General features: G+C 39.8%; 1 protein-coding gene across 3 annotated transcripts in view; it reads left to right on the forward strand.

Annotated features, from left to right (window-relative positions):
* Positions 1-12,900: 12,900 nt before the first annotated feature.
* The window catches only part of LOC117730617 (FERM domain-containing protein 4B-like), a 42,197-nt gene continuing 37,702 nt past the window's right edge, over positions 12,901-17,395 (forward strand). The window contains exon 1 of one of the 3 annotated variants that reach the window (XM_034532437.1): positions 12,901-13,204. In XM_034532437.1, coding sequence (XP_034388328.1) covers positions 12,986-13,204 — 219 coding nt within the window. In that variant the 5' untranslated portion in view covers positions 12,901-12,985. The remainder of the gene's footprint in view (positions 13,205-17,395) is intronic. The other 2 variants (XM_034532439.1, XM_034532438.1) reach the window with 2 other exon arrangements.

The following is a 17,395-nucleotide window of genomic DNA, read 5'->3' on the forward strand; positions in this document are numbered from 1 at the left end:
TTGACACTATGACAAGTCCCAGATGTCTTGGCTTTTGTGGTTTAATTGGACATATGGGTTTAGGGAAGGAGGACGAGCAGTTATGTAGTTTTGCAACAGGGGCAATTATTTAGCACACTATCTCCATTCATTGCTGCTGGTGAATTGAGCGAAACAAGCTATGGATTACAGAATAATTTTTTGCTAAAAAAGGTCAAGGAAAACTATCTCAATGTCTTCAGGACCATGACCATGGTCATCAGTTCCCAGTGTCCTGCGGGCTTTTGATATCAACTAATATTGAACGGAAATTGCTAAGGGCTATCTTAGCAGTTCAAACGAGGCGATTCAAGGAAGATGGATGTTTCGAATGCAGTTTCAATGGTAAAAATCCATTCAGCCACTGTGGAGATCTTATCTCAAGAAGAAGAAAAAAAGAAAACTGTCTGTCCGCAATAGGTTTAAAGGAGTATAGTCAGTAGGCTATGAATATGTATACTTTGCACTTTGCATGTCATTTTACACCATAGTCTGCAGTGCTCTGTAAACACATACATGTTGAGAATGCTACGCTCAGAGTGATGTGGTATAAAGAGTGAGACAGATCACTTGGTTGGTGGGTGAGAGGGGGTGGTGGATGGGTATTACATTTTGATATCATGATTATTGCCAGAGGAAATATCAGTTTCCACGATCATTAATCTGAATATTTCTAAAAGGCAGGTAGCTAACGAAGTAAAATATTCCTAATCATCATCAACTATATCCGTTGGTATATTTTTTCTAAAAATACACAATTCAATTGATAAGGAAAGAAAGGATTGTATTTGTATTGATAAAATAGGCTTGGCATGAGTAGTTTTGATGATGTATACTAAGCCGCTCAGAGCGTTAGGAAGTTAAACAGGCCATAGTTCCCTTTCTAATATCCATTTTATTTTGCTGTAAAAACATCTTCTTCAAACAACTGTATTTATTGAAGTGTCTTGCGAAAATAAAATTTTACAAGATTACATTTGGACAGATGATGAAGTACAAATACTTATTGGATGAACAAATACTATAACTGTTACTGAATGGAATATGAACGCACCACAATGACACTAAATCCATGCATTATAACAGCTGTTAGCTCTATTGCTACGTTAACTAGCTCTCCTGCCAATTTCAACAAAGATTTGTTGTTCACTATATAGCATTATCAGGGATCGGCGACTACAAAGCATTAATGCTGATCTCCACAGTGCATTTTTTCTCAATATGAGCCAATAACAATCAGTAGTAAAATTATATTTCACGCTATGATGGTTTAACTGTGTCATTAAAACACAAACCATGTGACTCCCTGATCATTTGTGCGGATTGATATGACATGACATTTTACAGCTCTTGTTCTCAAAGTTTCAAGTGAGTAACGGGACTCTCAAAGACACAAAACAAAACCAGGGCGCACAAACACGTGTTCTGTGACTCGTTTTCAGAGCGCAACGACGCAGGAATCAAGACAGCAAAGTAATCGTAGCTTCTTTAATTAGGAAGACGTGACGATGGATAACTGTGGTTGTATTGCGATTATTTTGGTTTTCATGGTGAAAAAACAAATTAAAACACATCCACGTAACTGTTCTTTTTTTTAAAATCTTTGTACAGTCAGGCTAATGTTAGCTACTTCCACCTGTTTCTAGTTAAGCTAACGGCCTGCTGGCTGTAGCTTTATATTTAATGTAGAGTTCTAATCTTCTCATTTAACTCTCAAAAAGAGAGTGACGAAGCGTCTCTTCCACACTCTGTCATAAGCTCAACTATCTCCTGGCAGTGGCCTTACATTTAACTCACTCGCCATGTTCTGTCATCGTTTGGTCCATTTGTGGACAGTCTTCCATGGAAGTACTTTATATTACTATAATGTAACATTTTGCATTTGAAGAGACAAATCTCTATTTTAAATACGTAACGTATTCACTTAAAATAATCGGTCTTCTGAGAAATCACACCATGAAGAGGAATTTATACCCCCTCCGGACTAACTGCACACAAAAAAAAGCACAATTAACACAACCAATGAATGTGCTTCTGTGTCTGCTGAGCTTTCACATTTTGAGTCAGTGGTGATACAGCTCTGAACCATGGAACAAGCTGTGATATTTACTCCCCAGGGTCAGTGTCCTCATATTATTTAAAGGGTTGCTTGTCTTGTTTCCTTGGTTGAGCTTGTTAGTACCCTGAATGACATCAGCCTTGTCATGTGGGAATTATGATTTGTAGGGTTTCAACTAATTTCTTGACTGAATGTTGTTTTATTGTGCAAAGTGGTGATCAAGGAAGGTTTGATTACAGTTAATCTTGTGAGGAAATGATATGCATATTTATTATTATATTTCAAAGATCCCTGACTCCATGGCAAATATCATACCGGTGAACAAATGCACGTCTTCCTGTTGAAGCTTGACTTTTCCAAGATGGTAAACGTAGCACAGCTATTGCAGCCACTGAAAACAGGAAGCATGGGTTGTGACTCAGCCATTTCCATTCTGAGACGTAGCTCTAAAATTGGTGCTTTTATTTCCAGACAGTTTCATCACCTTCCTCTTAGTTGCGTGAGTTGAGAGACTGGTGAATACCATCAAAATGAAAACGTTTTATTGCAGTATATCAACATAGTCCTTCAACTGCAAAATGCTTTTCATGGTTCTGGTATCGCAACAAGCAGCATAAAACTCACAGGCACAGGTTAAGAATCGTCTTGTTTCAGTAACTTATGATTTTATAAAGTATATGTTTTGAGATACCTTTACATACAATATATATATAAAAAAAAAGAAAAATCACCATTTGACACGTCAAATAACAATAACACATTGCACAGAGTGTGGAGTTAGAAAATATGGATTATCAGATGTTTTTTGCTTTATGCAGGGCTCAATGGAAGAAACTCACTGTGTTGCTCTGCTCCATAACTGGCTGAATCATAAAAGTTAATTTTGCTGGTTTATATGGAAGGATGCGACTCATTACAAGGCCGGTTGCCAGCACACAAAAGTACCAATTCAAAGCAACGTTGTGTGTTCTGTCTCCAGGATAATGAATTATTCACAGGATCAAATGCAGAATAGTACAGATGACGCTTCTGTAACGGTTCGTATCTGGAACCAAATGCAATCACACGACTTCCAGGAATCTTTGACCTTTTATTTAAGGCTCCGGAAACAGAAGGCAGGTAGGTTCACCGGGAGTCGGGCTCGTGGGTTAAACGGGGACAGGCAGGGTCAGCAAGGTGCGTCTAGAAGGTAGGAGCCTAAATAGGGACTTGATTAGTGATCAGAGGCAGGTGAGTGAACAGGTGAAGGGAGTTAGACTGACGAGGTGGGAGTGACTGAAAAATAGAGTAAGGAGGGGGTGGAGCTTCCTGTGTGGTCTAGGACTAAGAGTCCACTAATAATGTCCCATGATCTCACACAAACTGCAACAAAAGCTTTTTATGTGTTATGCACCCCATAGAAGAAGAAGAAATCCTGAATAGGAACATATTTGGGTGAATAGGACCCGTTCTGGATAGAATAAGACCACAATTGGGGAGAAGAAGACCAGATCTGGATAGTATATGACTGGATCAGACCTGGGTTATATAGTTCAATAAATTCCTTCTGACTTTTTTTTTTCTCTCTCATTCAGAACATATTGAGGACACAACATCCAATTTTTTTTGTGAGGTTGACCTACATTTTTAGGTAAAATTACTGGACTATAAACACTACCACTAGCTCTGCTTTGATGCAATATGTGTATCTGGTCATTTTTACAGCATTCAGCCCCCCAGTGAAGTTAAAAACAGCTTTTGTGAGTCGACATGTTTTGTTATAGTGACACAGATGGCCCTTGTCCCTGACCAAAAGGCTTTCATCACCAGAAATAGAAATAGAAAAGAATAGAATGTTTTCTTTGTATTTATTCAACAGATCCCTCACTGTCTTTCCGCTGTGGGGTCTCCTAAGGTTATGTCCATCCATATGCTTCTGTTATATTACATTATACAAAAACCCAACATCTCTTGTCAGTTACACTGTTGACAACCAGATAACCATGAACTCTTGAATAGAACAGAACGTAGTGGTGTAACATAGGGTAAGCCGGGGGGGGAGTCCCTCTCCCTCTCCCCCTCTGTAATTTCCCTTCTGTTTATTAGATAGAAAATCTATTTCTGTTAAACCTGGCGTATCTGACACGAAAAAGGATCCTAATGGATTTTCCATTGCCATTGTTTGCGCGGTTTTGGCACGTCATTTTGCGTAAAATTTGCGAGGTCAAGGTGGCCATTTTGCATACTTTTGGTGCCATGCCATTGTTCCAAAAGTCCATTTCTCAGAAACTTCAAACTCTCCAAGCTATAAACAGAAGCACATGGTTGATTATTATGCTAAATGATGTCGTCAGACCTTCCTAAATTGCAATGATTTTTTTTCCTACCATGTCAAAGGCATGACCCACCCATCTCTGCCTCTGGTTGGCTTACCTGGATATTTTAACCTTAAACTAATGTCTAGACCTAACCAACCCAACCAACAGAAGACAAGTAATAAGAGGCAGAGTAGGATGGATCATGCCTTGCCGATTGACCCTTCGCTTAGCCCTTCCCCCTTGGTTATGGTCATTAGGCCTGTCAAGCTATTTTTGCAGCCGGCATGTCAATATGGTGTTTTCTCAATATCAGAGACATTCCAGAGGAGATAAGGATTCAGCTCTGTCAGATGTCTTCCACACTGCCTAGTCCACGTCTGACATCTCTCCTCTTGAGTTGTTGGCCTCAGTAAGACAAACAATACGACAGTCCTCCAAACTTTGAGGTTATCTACTGTCAGACTTGCAGGGTCCATACAGGCCACTAAAAGCTTGACAGGCCTCTTGCGCCTCAAGGTTGCTATGGAAGGATTGGACCGTGCAAAGGTTCAATTGGGTAAAGATCAGCATGGTCCTGACTTAATTCTGCATAAAACCTTGCCATGTACTTATGTGTGTTGCACTGAGTGTATTTTATGAGCAATGAGCTTTCGGAACACTGGCCGTTTGTTTTTAGGATAGCAAATATTTTCCGGACTATTAGGGTTTTGGTATAATGAGCAGTTGGTACAATGGACAGTCCCCATATTTTGTAAGATTAGGATCGAACTGACTATAATTTGGATATAAAATCATGAATGACTGAGAACTTTTAAATACATCTTATTATGCAGTATTCAGTATGTAACACATTCATTTGATTCTTTCAAATGTTTGGAATATCACAGCAATAATCTAATTTGCCGAGTGTAATAGATAGATAAATAGATACTTTATTAATCCCCAAGGGGAAATTTGTTGTCATAGTAGCGCCCAACACTTTACAGACACCAAATGGAATGGACTAAATAAACTAAACACACAAAATAAAATATAAGAACAGGGACAAAAAACCTATAATATATATATATATATATATATATATATATATATATATATATATATATATACACACACATCGAATCAGGAAAAACTCCCCAAAAATAACCTTTCACAGGGAAAAAAGGGTAGAAACCCAGGAGAGCAACAGAGAAGGATCCCTCTCCCCGGATGGAAAGATGCAAGAGATGTCGTACAGAATACTACAACTCTTTACATGTGGCCAAACCTTTTTTTCCTTTCTCCAACTTGTTTCAAATGCTACAGTAGAGCTCCTAAAAAAGGGGCCATGTCTCCTCTGGAAACTTAAAAAAAACAGCTTAAGAACTATTTGTTCAGACTTTTTTTTTTTTTTTTTGGATTCCTTGTCTTTTGTTGTCTTAAGAACTTTGGAATCTCTGTTCCTGAACGGTGCAATATGAATTAACTTATAAATATGACTAAATACTATTATTATTACTATTATTATTATTTACTTTACGCAGCCTGATTTCACGTGAAATGACCATGACTTTTTAACGGCGCATTATGTGGTGGCATGAAATATTTTTAAAAAATGACAAACACAAGGGAAATGGAAAATCAATTGGGATCATTTAGTGTAGCGATCGCGGGACTTTCATCCAGGAGCCAGATGTTCGAGCCCTGAAAGTCACCAAAAAGTCAATGAGTTTTTTTGCATGCTAATAATATCTGTAATGGTACAATTGCAATAAAATATGTTTAGACAAGTTTTTCATAAACCTAACATTAAATTGTTTAACAAAAACTTGTTAATATTACATTTCAATTGCTTCCACTAGACACCCCTAAATTCTCAACGCTGAGGAAATTAGTTTTGACACGAAATGTTTAACTTTGACTTTTCAGAATTAAACAGACACTTGTGGCTATTTCACAAACGACAAATGTTTGTATCTCGTGATTTGTGCACATGAACAGGAATTTCTTTTTAATTGTGTCGTTCCAACTTAATGTATTTCATTTGGAAGAACCTTTTGTGCCTGCACCATGTTTCTTTCTGTCAGTTGGTACAACAAAACCACTTTCAGGAAAAACCTCATGGTTGGGCTTGAATAAGTATGTAAACTTAAGGCTTAGGCAACAACACCACATCAGGTTTAGGTTTAGGAAAATCGCCACTTCACAACATCACTTTGGGAGACGCGGCCTCGAAAACTGGTCCTGTGTTTACAGTCTTCTTATTTACAGTCTATGGTCACTACCTCTGACTGTTGCAGTCACGTGGATGCGTTTAATTTGTGCGTCCACCTCAAAAACTAATTCCTAATTGACTTTCTATTGGCTTTTTTCGTGCAGTGACAAAAAAAAAAAAACACGAATCACAAGTTTACATTCCGTGACTTTCATAAAGTGCCTTGAGACACACTGTCAGATATTAAATAGTATCATATTTAAAATGTCAACGAAACAGTTGTGTACTGTTTTATTTTCCTTCCTTCTTTCTTTTTCGAATGGGCATTAAATGATACAATAGATGAGTTACATTTTGACACAGTGTATGTAATTGTTAATGGGCTAGTCACATGTATTACTACTTTCTCAGAGCAGTGTAGAGTTCATCTTATAGTCAATCATGACTGGAGGGCCTGTGTATAGCAAGACATCAGAACTGTTGTTACCATGATGGAGAGCAAAGATAGCATAGAATAGGAACATAAAGCTTTAGCCATGATCATTAGTAGGATTTCTTTCTCTGTCTCTTTTGGTTATATCTCATTCATTGCCCCAGGGAAGATCTTTCCTTCGAGTCTGGATATTTGGGGTTTTGAGGCCATACAGGGGCAACCAAGTGTGTTTCTAAGGTTGCTTTTTTCAGCTGGCTAAAGCTAAACATATTCAGCAGAGGGCGCCAAATACAAATAAAAAGCCAACCTCTATAAATGTCAACTTCACTTTGAGTTTTCTTTTCTCTACATCATTAAAATATGAAACAATCACTGTTACTAATGAATTTAAGTACATCTTGTTGTCTGTCTCCATTCAGGGTATGGAACCAAAACTGTTGTCTTTGATTTTTTTAAATGTATTACTTACAAAATAATGAAATAAAAGTAGTTATTTACCTTTTTCTTTTTTCATCTTGTAACCAATTAATATGAAACAATATGTCTTCACAACCAGTCCTCAAAAGCTGCCTGTCTAAGTTTTTGAGAAATTCAATCAAAGTGTTGTTTGTGTTATTCATATGAATAAGAGAGGCCCAAAAGGGTAAAACTACATAATTGCATATCTTCTCCACACGGTGGTACTCTAACAACTTGTCAAGGCAAATTTCACTCACAATACTGACAAGTTGCCTCTATATCCAGTTGTGTGAAATAGAGTTCAGAGCATTTATGTGGAGCATAGCGATTTAGTTACATAAGAAGAAACCTGATAAATATATCTTGTGAGATAATATTCTTTTAATACTTAAAGAATATCTGAAAATACTACCAGAAGTTGACAATGAGGAATCATGAAATACTTAGAACGATTCTATAAAGAATGAAAACAAATGTGGGAATAAGGTATCTTATTTTGTCTTCTGGTTGGTTTCACCGTTTACCAGTGACGCATCCTTCCTCAGCTTCCTGATGACATACAATGTCTTCCCAGCTGTGTGAAAGGTTTCGATTCTCTCACAGTGTGATCACATTAGGTTTTGAGGCGAGTGGCCAAAGGGAAAAGTCATGAGACTCGATACTGTAGGAACCACACATCACGGTACAGTAGTCCTACACACCCTGTGCAGTCTGCCCTTTAGTTATCCTTGCACCATAACCTAATTTACAACGTGAGGAGTCAGGACACTCAATACACCGATTCAAGGTCCTCTCAGCAGTGACACAAGGCAAAGTCGTTTAAAGCAGGGGTTCTTAACTTTTTTGACCTCGGGGCCCAACTTTTCAAGTACCAAGTGGCCCGGGGCCCATTCAAATAGTAACACTGTATTGGTTTAACTAATTGATCTCCCTCTTGGTTTGATTTGTATTCAATAACTAAATTAAATCCACTTACAGTTGAACAAGCAAAAACATGACGCAATGTGATCATCACAAAGACATTTGTTCATCGTGTGTATGTAAACCTGCGCATACAACAAGACACCCAACAGCCGAACAATTCATGGAACAAATCAAGCTAATACAAGAACAAATTTAAAGGCTCAAGTCAGGCATATTAACACAAAAATAACTAATAAGTAGATTTTACTAGAGAGAAAAAAGAATAAATGTTTGATAAATAAATAATATGCGGTAATAAAATGGATACATTAAAAATAATACGCTTAAAAATAATGGGCAAATGAAAATATAACCTTTATAATCTGCGAATGATATGCTTCAGCAGTCTCCAACTGGAAGTTGCTCTTCATATCTGTGACAGCTGGAGTTGCCAGTGACACAACGGACCTTTTGTGCTTCTGGAGCCCATTTTCCTTTACAACTAGCTTTAGCTTTGAGGCTTCAGTGCTGCGTTGGTAGTGTTAGCCCAAACTCCACACACTTGGCTCTGCCTCGTCACCTCCGTTAACAAAGCCCTAATGAGTGAAGTTGGGATTGTACTTGTGCAAACATTTAGACTTTTAAAAAAAAATGTATCACCACTTTCGTCTTCATTTTTTAGATTTAAATACTTCTCCATAACTTTTGCTACAGACTAGCGGCCGCGGCCCCATGGTTAAGATTCACTTCCAACCATGACCAGTTCTGAAAACACCACAGAATTATATTTTTATCTTTACATTTCCTGCCAAACACAGATGACACTATAGATAGAGGGAATGCTTACGTGGTCATTTAGTCCTTTTACAATAGACGCTGCTTGAATTTGTGTTTCAGGGTGATATGTGTTGATCCGATTTTCTGGATTTCACATACGTTGTGTTTCGGATTGAGCTGACTATTGGAACAAAGTTAATTGTTTTCAGAATATGGCCCCGCAGGAATGTCCACCAGACAATTAAAACCGTTGATGGTTTTCTCAAGAGAACATTTTTTACGGGGCACTTCCTTCCAAGAAGTCTTGGCATGTGTCCTGATGGTGATGTTTTCACAGTTAATTATCTATTTTAATATTTTTAGTTTTAAAATCTTTTTCTGAATATAACCTTAAGTGAATGTAATACATTTGAATGTTATTGTATTGTATATTTGTAAAAATTAGTCAGTAAATTTATTTGAGATATTTTCAATGACAAAACGTGAGGTATTAGATCAATCCAGGTTGACACTGCTAGTATTTTGTTGTAATGATTCAAAGTAATATAACTTATATAAGACAGTGATGTTTTTTTGTATTTTTGTGCTCATCTGCTTTTACGTAAACTGCAAATGTTAGCATGCCCATCTTAACGCTAGCTTGCGAGCTGTCTTGCATACATAGTAACCTACGTTAGCTTACTTCCAACGACAAAGGGCATGTTACCAGCTAAAGGGAGAGTTTTCAGCCGCTAGTTTTTAGAGTCAATGGCTCCATAAACTGGTTACAGCTTATAAATTGTGCTCCTACTGTGTGCTACAATTAATGCTAATTTTAAAAAGTGGTGATTTAAAAAATAAATAAAAATGTTTGTATGGTTCCATAAAGAGTTACGCTATCACATATTGTGGGGCAAGCACACATGTTACTCTGCTTTCAATTTTTGGGTTGTGTCAATAATGGTTTATGTAAAAAAATATTCCTGACCCCAGTTTTCAAGAAAAGGGTCATCATTTTTACACAATGATACAGGGGAATGGGGGTAATACATGGTGAAGAGAACGACTTAATTTGTTCACCATGACCTGGAAAATACTAAAGACGCAATGAAATGGCCAAGTTATCGAGAGCAATGAAGACTGGTGGTAAGAGGACAACAGCTGATATGGGATGGATGGGTCAGCGCTCACTTATTGTTGATGGTACTTATTGTCATGCATCCTTTTTTTATGAAAAGCTATTTGTTTGCTTTGAAAGGAAAGCATGAAAGTTGGCAAGAGTCAATGTCCGTCCAAACACAAAGGAAGATGACATTACCAGTCCATCATGGTCAAAACGGATGGGAGGGGGGGGAGTTAATCTGTCCTAGAGGGGGTGGGGGGAAATCGCCAACTAAAGACTCAGAGGACAGGATGCACATTGACAATGGGCCAATGGCTGTGGGACAGTGTGTCAGTCAGGGCCCGCTCTCAGGAGGGTAGACCTCTCCATGTTAACATCTGTTCCAAAGCACAACATAATCCCCTTGTACTTAAAATGCATCGTTTCCTCCCTCTGCACAAACAAAGGTCCCCTCACTTGGACTGTTTGCATTACATTCTGGTTAACGTGACCCACAAGTCTTTGGTTTTGTGTTATGTTTCGTTAATTAAATTACGTTTTCTTATCATCTTCTGACAAATAATACTTCTAACTGCTCGCATCTGACATCTGTTAATGTCAATAAAGGTTTGTCCATTTGGATCATTTTCTGTGTTTATTTGCATTATGTTGCCAGAGAATACTACATCTATTGTATTCTTCCAACTTGCCCAGTAATGCAATGCTGTCTTCGTATTACCATAATGAGAGTAGAGCTCATATGAAGTGTCATCAGAACAATAGCTGGTGGGCTAATCTCACCGGGAGCTGAGGCCAGGCCGAGATCTGGAGTGTGTGTGTGTGTGTGTGTGGGGTGGAGGGGGGGGGGACACATGGCACAGGGGTGAGCCTAATCACAGGCTCCCAGAAATCCTCACAAAAGGGGAGGGGGATGGGGGATGTCCCAGGAGTGACTCATTTAGACTTCGAAGAGAGCATGTTGTCCCAGTAACACGCCCGACCTTTGCCTAGACATGAAGATTCATCCTCTCCTTTTCTTTTCTTTTTTTGTGTTGCACAGCTGAGATAGCCGAGGAATCGGCACCTTGTGGCTGCCCACTGCGCTCGGTTCAGCTGGACAGTTTCATTCCTCCCATTTCCGCGCTGCTGCAGGTTCTGTGGATTACTGAGCTTTTCCATTGTTCAGTCTGTCACCAAGCCTCAACGGTGTGGCACTCCTTTCCTTCCCCTTACAGTGCAGTCACTGGAAAATCAACTATAGGCCTACGTCTAAATGTAACATGTGATGTTCTAACAAACTCTGGAAAGCCATTCTTGTAACTCCCAATGATTCTCACTGCAAAAGTGCTTGTCTAGGTTCCCTTTTGTTTTCAAAGCACTCGCAGTATTAGAGAGACACCTTATTTCTTATAAAAAATGCTTAGAATAGAGACTCTAATAGACATTGAGTACACACTTTACACGTAGAGTGTTAAGAGTTGTAGAGTAAACTGTATAACACAACGAGATGCGGTGTTGTCCTTGAATGTTAAAAGAACATTTAACTCACAGAAGTCTGTTAAACTAATGTAAGTCGGTGTAGAGCTTAGAGCATTCTGGTATTAATACCAACGATTATATTTCAACCTGCAATGTCCGATTTCTTTTTTTTCTTTTGGGCCATTTGGGAGCAGTACAAGCTTTAAATAACAACTTTGACATCTTATGTTGAGATGAGTGTAAAAATTCTGTTTACGTACATGAATGGTCGTGTGATATGCGTTTTACAAAGTTTTGTTTTTAACGTATTAGTGTGGATGTAGCCTCAGAGTCGTGTTTCAGGTCAACTGATGAACGTAAATCCGATAATCACTCCTGAGGGAAATATCAGACTCATTTGCCACTAAATACATATGTTCCCAAGCTAGTCTCTATCTGTGTCTGTCCGCTGAGCAGGTAGTGACCACTAACGACTGTCGATGAGAAGAGTCAAAATTATGACTCTAAGATGCTCGGTGGAGTTGGATAGTTGGGGGATAATGCTCAGCTACCCCTTTACTGACATAACATGTATTATTGATGTTAAGCAGCTTCAATAATTCTTTAAGCTATGTAAATGGACCGTTGTGTTTTTGATGCAAATTAATAAAGATGCACCACAGGAATGTACTGTTATTGTTTTAGTTGTCACGTGTTTGTTGTGTTACAAGTGGGCTACATGTGCATTTCGTCGTGTGTCTCTAGGGACATAATGACAATAAATTATACATGATATTGGGCCATTTGGCCCTCTCAAACTAACATTCTAATAAATGTCCCCATCCAACAACTAAACAAGGGATAATATCGTATTAGAGTGAGAGAAAAATATCCCATAACAAACAAAGTCCAAAAACACATTGTGTCCGTTCCATGATGAGCACGTTGCCATTTTCAGGCTCATTTCTCGATCCGCTTTGCTCGACAGAGATAGCGGTGTTTCAATTTAATTTATTGATTTCCACTGTCAGCAGTGAGCCAGCCGCCGTGCACTGAGCGGCGGAGGGACACTCGTCATCTGTCCCGTCCTGGATCTGTGGACAGCGGCGGAGAGGAGGGGGGAGAGGAGGAGGAGGAGGAGGAGGAGGAGGAGGAGGAGTGAGTGAGTGTGTGTGTGTGGTGTGTGTGTGTGTGTGTGTGTGTGTGTGCGTGTGCGTGTGGACGGATGGAAGTGACTGACTGACTGTGCAGCGTGCCGGAGAGACACGGCTGTTATGGCAGCGGCTTCGCTTCCTGGACTTTGCGGATGAACTCCGCGGAACCACCTCTTCATCCACCACGAGCCCTTTTTCTTCTTCTTTTGAATTCATCCTCATCTTTTAAGGAGACAGAGAGAGAGAGAGAGAGAGAGAGAGAGAGAGAGAGAGGTGTACTCGTTTCACTGACCCGGTGCCGGCAGGGACGCCCCGCGCGCACAGACAATAAAGTGGGAGCGATCAGATCACAACAAAAGAAAAGACACAAGGTGGGAAACGTTTCATTCTCGTTCTAATCACCTGTAACCTGCTTCCATCTTCAATAACTTGCACGCGCAGTGCTCCTATTTGGTTTATTAAGACGTACACTTTGTGTTTTTGTATTTAGTGCCTCACTCCATCAGTCAGCAGCGCTCATTTTGCTCTGTTTGAGTAGAAATGGATCCACTTCTCGTGTGAACGTGTCTTTTTCTTGACTTCTGCTGCCTGAATGTCAGCATGTGTGTGTTGAACTGTTGACATGTCAACAGGAGTGTCTTTTGCTGGCGAGAAAGTCGATGCTCTTTAAACTGAAAGGATGAGGGGTGGGGAGATGGTGTACTTCTGGTCTGTTTTTTAAAGTAAAAAAAAAAAAAATCCTCTTTCTGTTTTGGCTTTGTGGTCAGATGGTCTGCTCTCCTCTCTGTGAATATCCTGTTTCCTGGACAAAACAAACAATGGGGAGGCAGGCATATGGTATCCTCTGTGTGTGTGTGTGTGTGTGGTGCTGGGGTCGGCAAAAAAACTGGATGAATACTTTCACCTATAGCTTTAAAAATATATATATATCATACATAAAAAAAGTAATGACACACACACTCACACACTCAAGGAAACCCAGTGACACCAGTCGTGTGAGTGAGACAGAACAGAGGACACAGGACAGGTTTGTGTAGGTGATGATATTAAATGTGTGCCTCATGAGAGTAACATGTGCTGTCTCTCTTTCTGACACACACACACACACACACACACACACACAGAGAGAGAAAGAGATAGACAAACTGCAAAGGCAGCGCTGCTTTGTGTTGACTTTGGTTCTGGGATGTTCAGCTGTGTTTTAATGGGGTCAGCGCTTCCGATTCAATAAAGCTATTAACCGCCGCAGAATATTCCAACGCCGCGGCTCGGGGCCCCCGGCACAGACACGAGCGACCTGCCAATCAGGGTCCAGTGACGACCTCGTCCACACAAGGCGACCTTTTGTGAGAGCAAACCAGATTAAACACCACATCCAGTCCACCTGGGGAGAGTGTGACCCGAGCTGACGATGAGTTCCCGCCTCTCCTCAAAAGCCCCTGTTTTGGGTTCAACATTGTTCGTCAGCGATTTCTCTTCTTCTTTCCCACGCGTCTTTATTGTGACGTGCGAGTCAGTTAGGCTATGTGATACTGTTGTCACGCGGGGTTCGTACAATTCGAGACTTCTGTTCGAAAACAAGTTCCTGCCGAACTGGTTCTGACAACAGATCACCTCCGCTCAGAAAAGATCCAACCATTGTTCAAAGTCTGGCATGTGACAGGGGTAAGTTGGACTGCTTCCAAGCTACACATGCTGTTTTTACAGGTAAACAGTATGTGTATATATTGTGAACAGAAAAAATGTATATATCTCAAGATCGTGATAATAACATAACAACTTAAAGGTGTACTTCAGTGATATACTATTACACTTACATAAAGTTAGGGGCTCACAAGGGACAGATAAAAGAAAACATTGTTGATGCAGACGTTTTTTAGCCTTATTATGAACCCTACAGTTTAACCCTGATGACATGATCAGTGGTTGACTCCTCGGATTGTATAGAAGTCTATGAGAATATGTCTCTATACTTCTCACTTGATTCATTAAACATTGTAAACATGAGTTTAGGGTTTAAATCGCTCAAATCATGATCCATTTAGAGTCAATTAATAAACCATGTAGACGGCGTCACAAAGTCACTCCTCCGCATTCCAAATATTTTAATTTTTTTCGTTCATCGGTTGCTGGAAAAAACATGGCGATGGCGAAAACGTCAAACTCAAGGTTTCAAAACTGCAATCCACAAACCAATGGGCGACGTCACGATGACTACGTCCACTGCTATGGAGTCGAATCCCCAGAGCTACAGAGTACATATTTCAACCCTCCGTAAAATAAGTGGAGTGGCCCTTTTAAAGCCCTTTTTAAAAGTAAGTCCGCATAACTATTGCTGGAGAGCAGCCACTGCTTCATTCTAAACTACCGTTAGCTAAGCATTAGTTTAGCATTTTGCTAAAATGCTAACAGGAACTAAATGAATCCAATAAGGCTGTGTTTTAGTGCTTTTGAATTAATTACACTGTGCATTTGTCAATCTGTTCATTCTTTTCTCAAAAGTTACATAGACTTCGCTTTAACTTACAGAAAGTCAGAGCAAAAAGGTGATTGACAGGTGATGTTGAAGTGCGATGGGGAAAGAAATACCAGTTCAACGAGTGCATAGCTAGCTGTTGACAGAAGTAGAAAACACGGAGGTTGTGGAATGTGACTTTAATATATGTAAACAGGCTTGCTGCCCCGAGGCCTCATCCAGGGCACTGGCGCGTTTTTTCTAGATACTGTGTTTTGTGGGTCATCATCAATCAATAGGCTCAGCAGTGGAAGTCAATTCACTGTCCAGATGGGACGTCTGACCGGAGAGGCTGCGGCCTCGCATGTGGAGCATGTTCAGAAAAAATGATTTAGTCCATAGAGTTCACTGTACACGTCCACCAGTGCTTCCAGTTCCTTCTGTAACATAATCACTGCAAACGTGGTTCACACCGAAAGTTGTGTCAACAGGAATCTGTTCCTCGTTGGCCGTGGACCAACTCAGCAGAGCCCGGGCCCTACATATCTTTTCCTTGTTTCATGTCTGCTTTGTCCCCGCAGACAGGACATCCTGAGCAAAACAAAGATTCTGGCCCTCTGCTTCTCGTGCAAAACACAGACGTTTGCGAAATGCGCCGCTTTCATTGTGTGTCGTCTTTTCTTCAAAATGTACGATTCTTGCATACAAAAGACAAAGCACATGGAAGGTGTTTTATGAGATGAAAATATTGTTGTGTGTTGGTGAATTGTGTCCTTTTTAATGTGGTGTTGTAGTGAATAGTGAGGTTCAGGGTTGTTGTTTTTTGCATTTATTCCCCTTCAGAATACAACAGAAAACATTAGCATCAGCCCCAGAGAGGGGCTCTCAGCTGGTTGCTTATTCCTCCGGGAGGTGGTTTCCATATCATTTAGATGAAAGAGACTGCATTAAAACAAGCTCCAATCTGTTTAAGGACAGACAAAATCCCCTCAAAATTCAGCGCTAAAATCCGCTTACTTATGAATTATTTAAAGAATGGACACAAGGATGGATTTATAAGTTACCCATGTGGATCAGTGGCTATTGACCTGAGCACTTCAGAGTGAAAGGCCCCTGTCCCGGGGGGATGTTAGTGGGGAATTAATCACACTTCCAGTGCTTTATGCCAGTACAACAACCTATACACAGTTAAAACACGAGGCCATCATTTGTTTTAATGACACAGCAAGCAAATAGAATACTTTTTTTTGGTGCTTCAATCGAAATATTATCTATATATATATATAATTTATTAGGTTACATTCAGCCCTGAATATAAAATATAAATCTATGTAACTGGTTTACGTGTATTTACAAATGTGTGAAAAGTCAAATACAGCAGCTTACAATAAAAGTAAAGTAAACAATATTTCAAAAGATGAGGAAATGATTATCCTGTGTTTTTCCCTGTAACAAACTCAATCCAGAACTTAAGTGAAAATAGGACGTTTCCGTTGCAGAAGAAAACCTCACAAAATCACATTGGCATTCATTGCCAATCACTAAAAATGCAGCCGTATGTCATAAAGTTCCTCAACCGTATGTCATGCAATTCACTCATGGTGAACTGCATGACATACCGTACATAAAAAAAACACATTATTTATTTGATACAGTATATCTGTTCTTACAGTGTGGCCTAACTCCCACAAATCAAAAGAGTTTGGGGGTTAAAGGTCAAATGTTTTTCGACAGCAGAGATCGCAGTGAATAACTTGGGAGTGAATCATCAGGAAAGTTACAGAAGTTGCAGCCCCTGCAATTCTGATGTCGGAAAGGTGTGGGAGGAAATGTCTGGCCCTCATTTGATGGGATCTGCCGGCCCTCAAGGTCCTGGGTATGGAGCCCTCACCTCTCCGACACCAGTATCCGGGTGTGAAGAAAATTCAAAAGAATTGTACTTTACTTTACCCCCATTCGTACGATTAATCGTGTCCCGCTATAGTCGCTGTGACAGCAGGCTTTTCCGCCCACGAGCAAAGAATATGAGTTTAAGGCAAAGCTGTGGTTTAAAACAGGTTTTTAAGGAACCAAAAAAGTGTGTTTTTTAGAGGACACATCTTAATTA

The sequence above is a fragment of the Cyclopterus lumpus genome, chromosome 5, assembly GCF_009769545.1.
Source record: "Cyclopterus lumpus isolate fCycLum1 chromosome 5, fCycLum1.pri, whole genome shotgun sequence".
In the NCBI taxonomy this organism is placed as follows: Eukaryota; Metazoa; Chordata; class Actinopteri; order Perciformes; family Cyclopteridae; genus Cyclopterus; species Cyclopterus lumpus.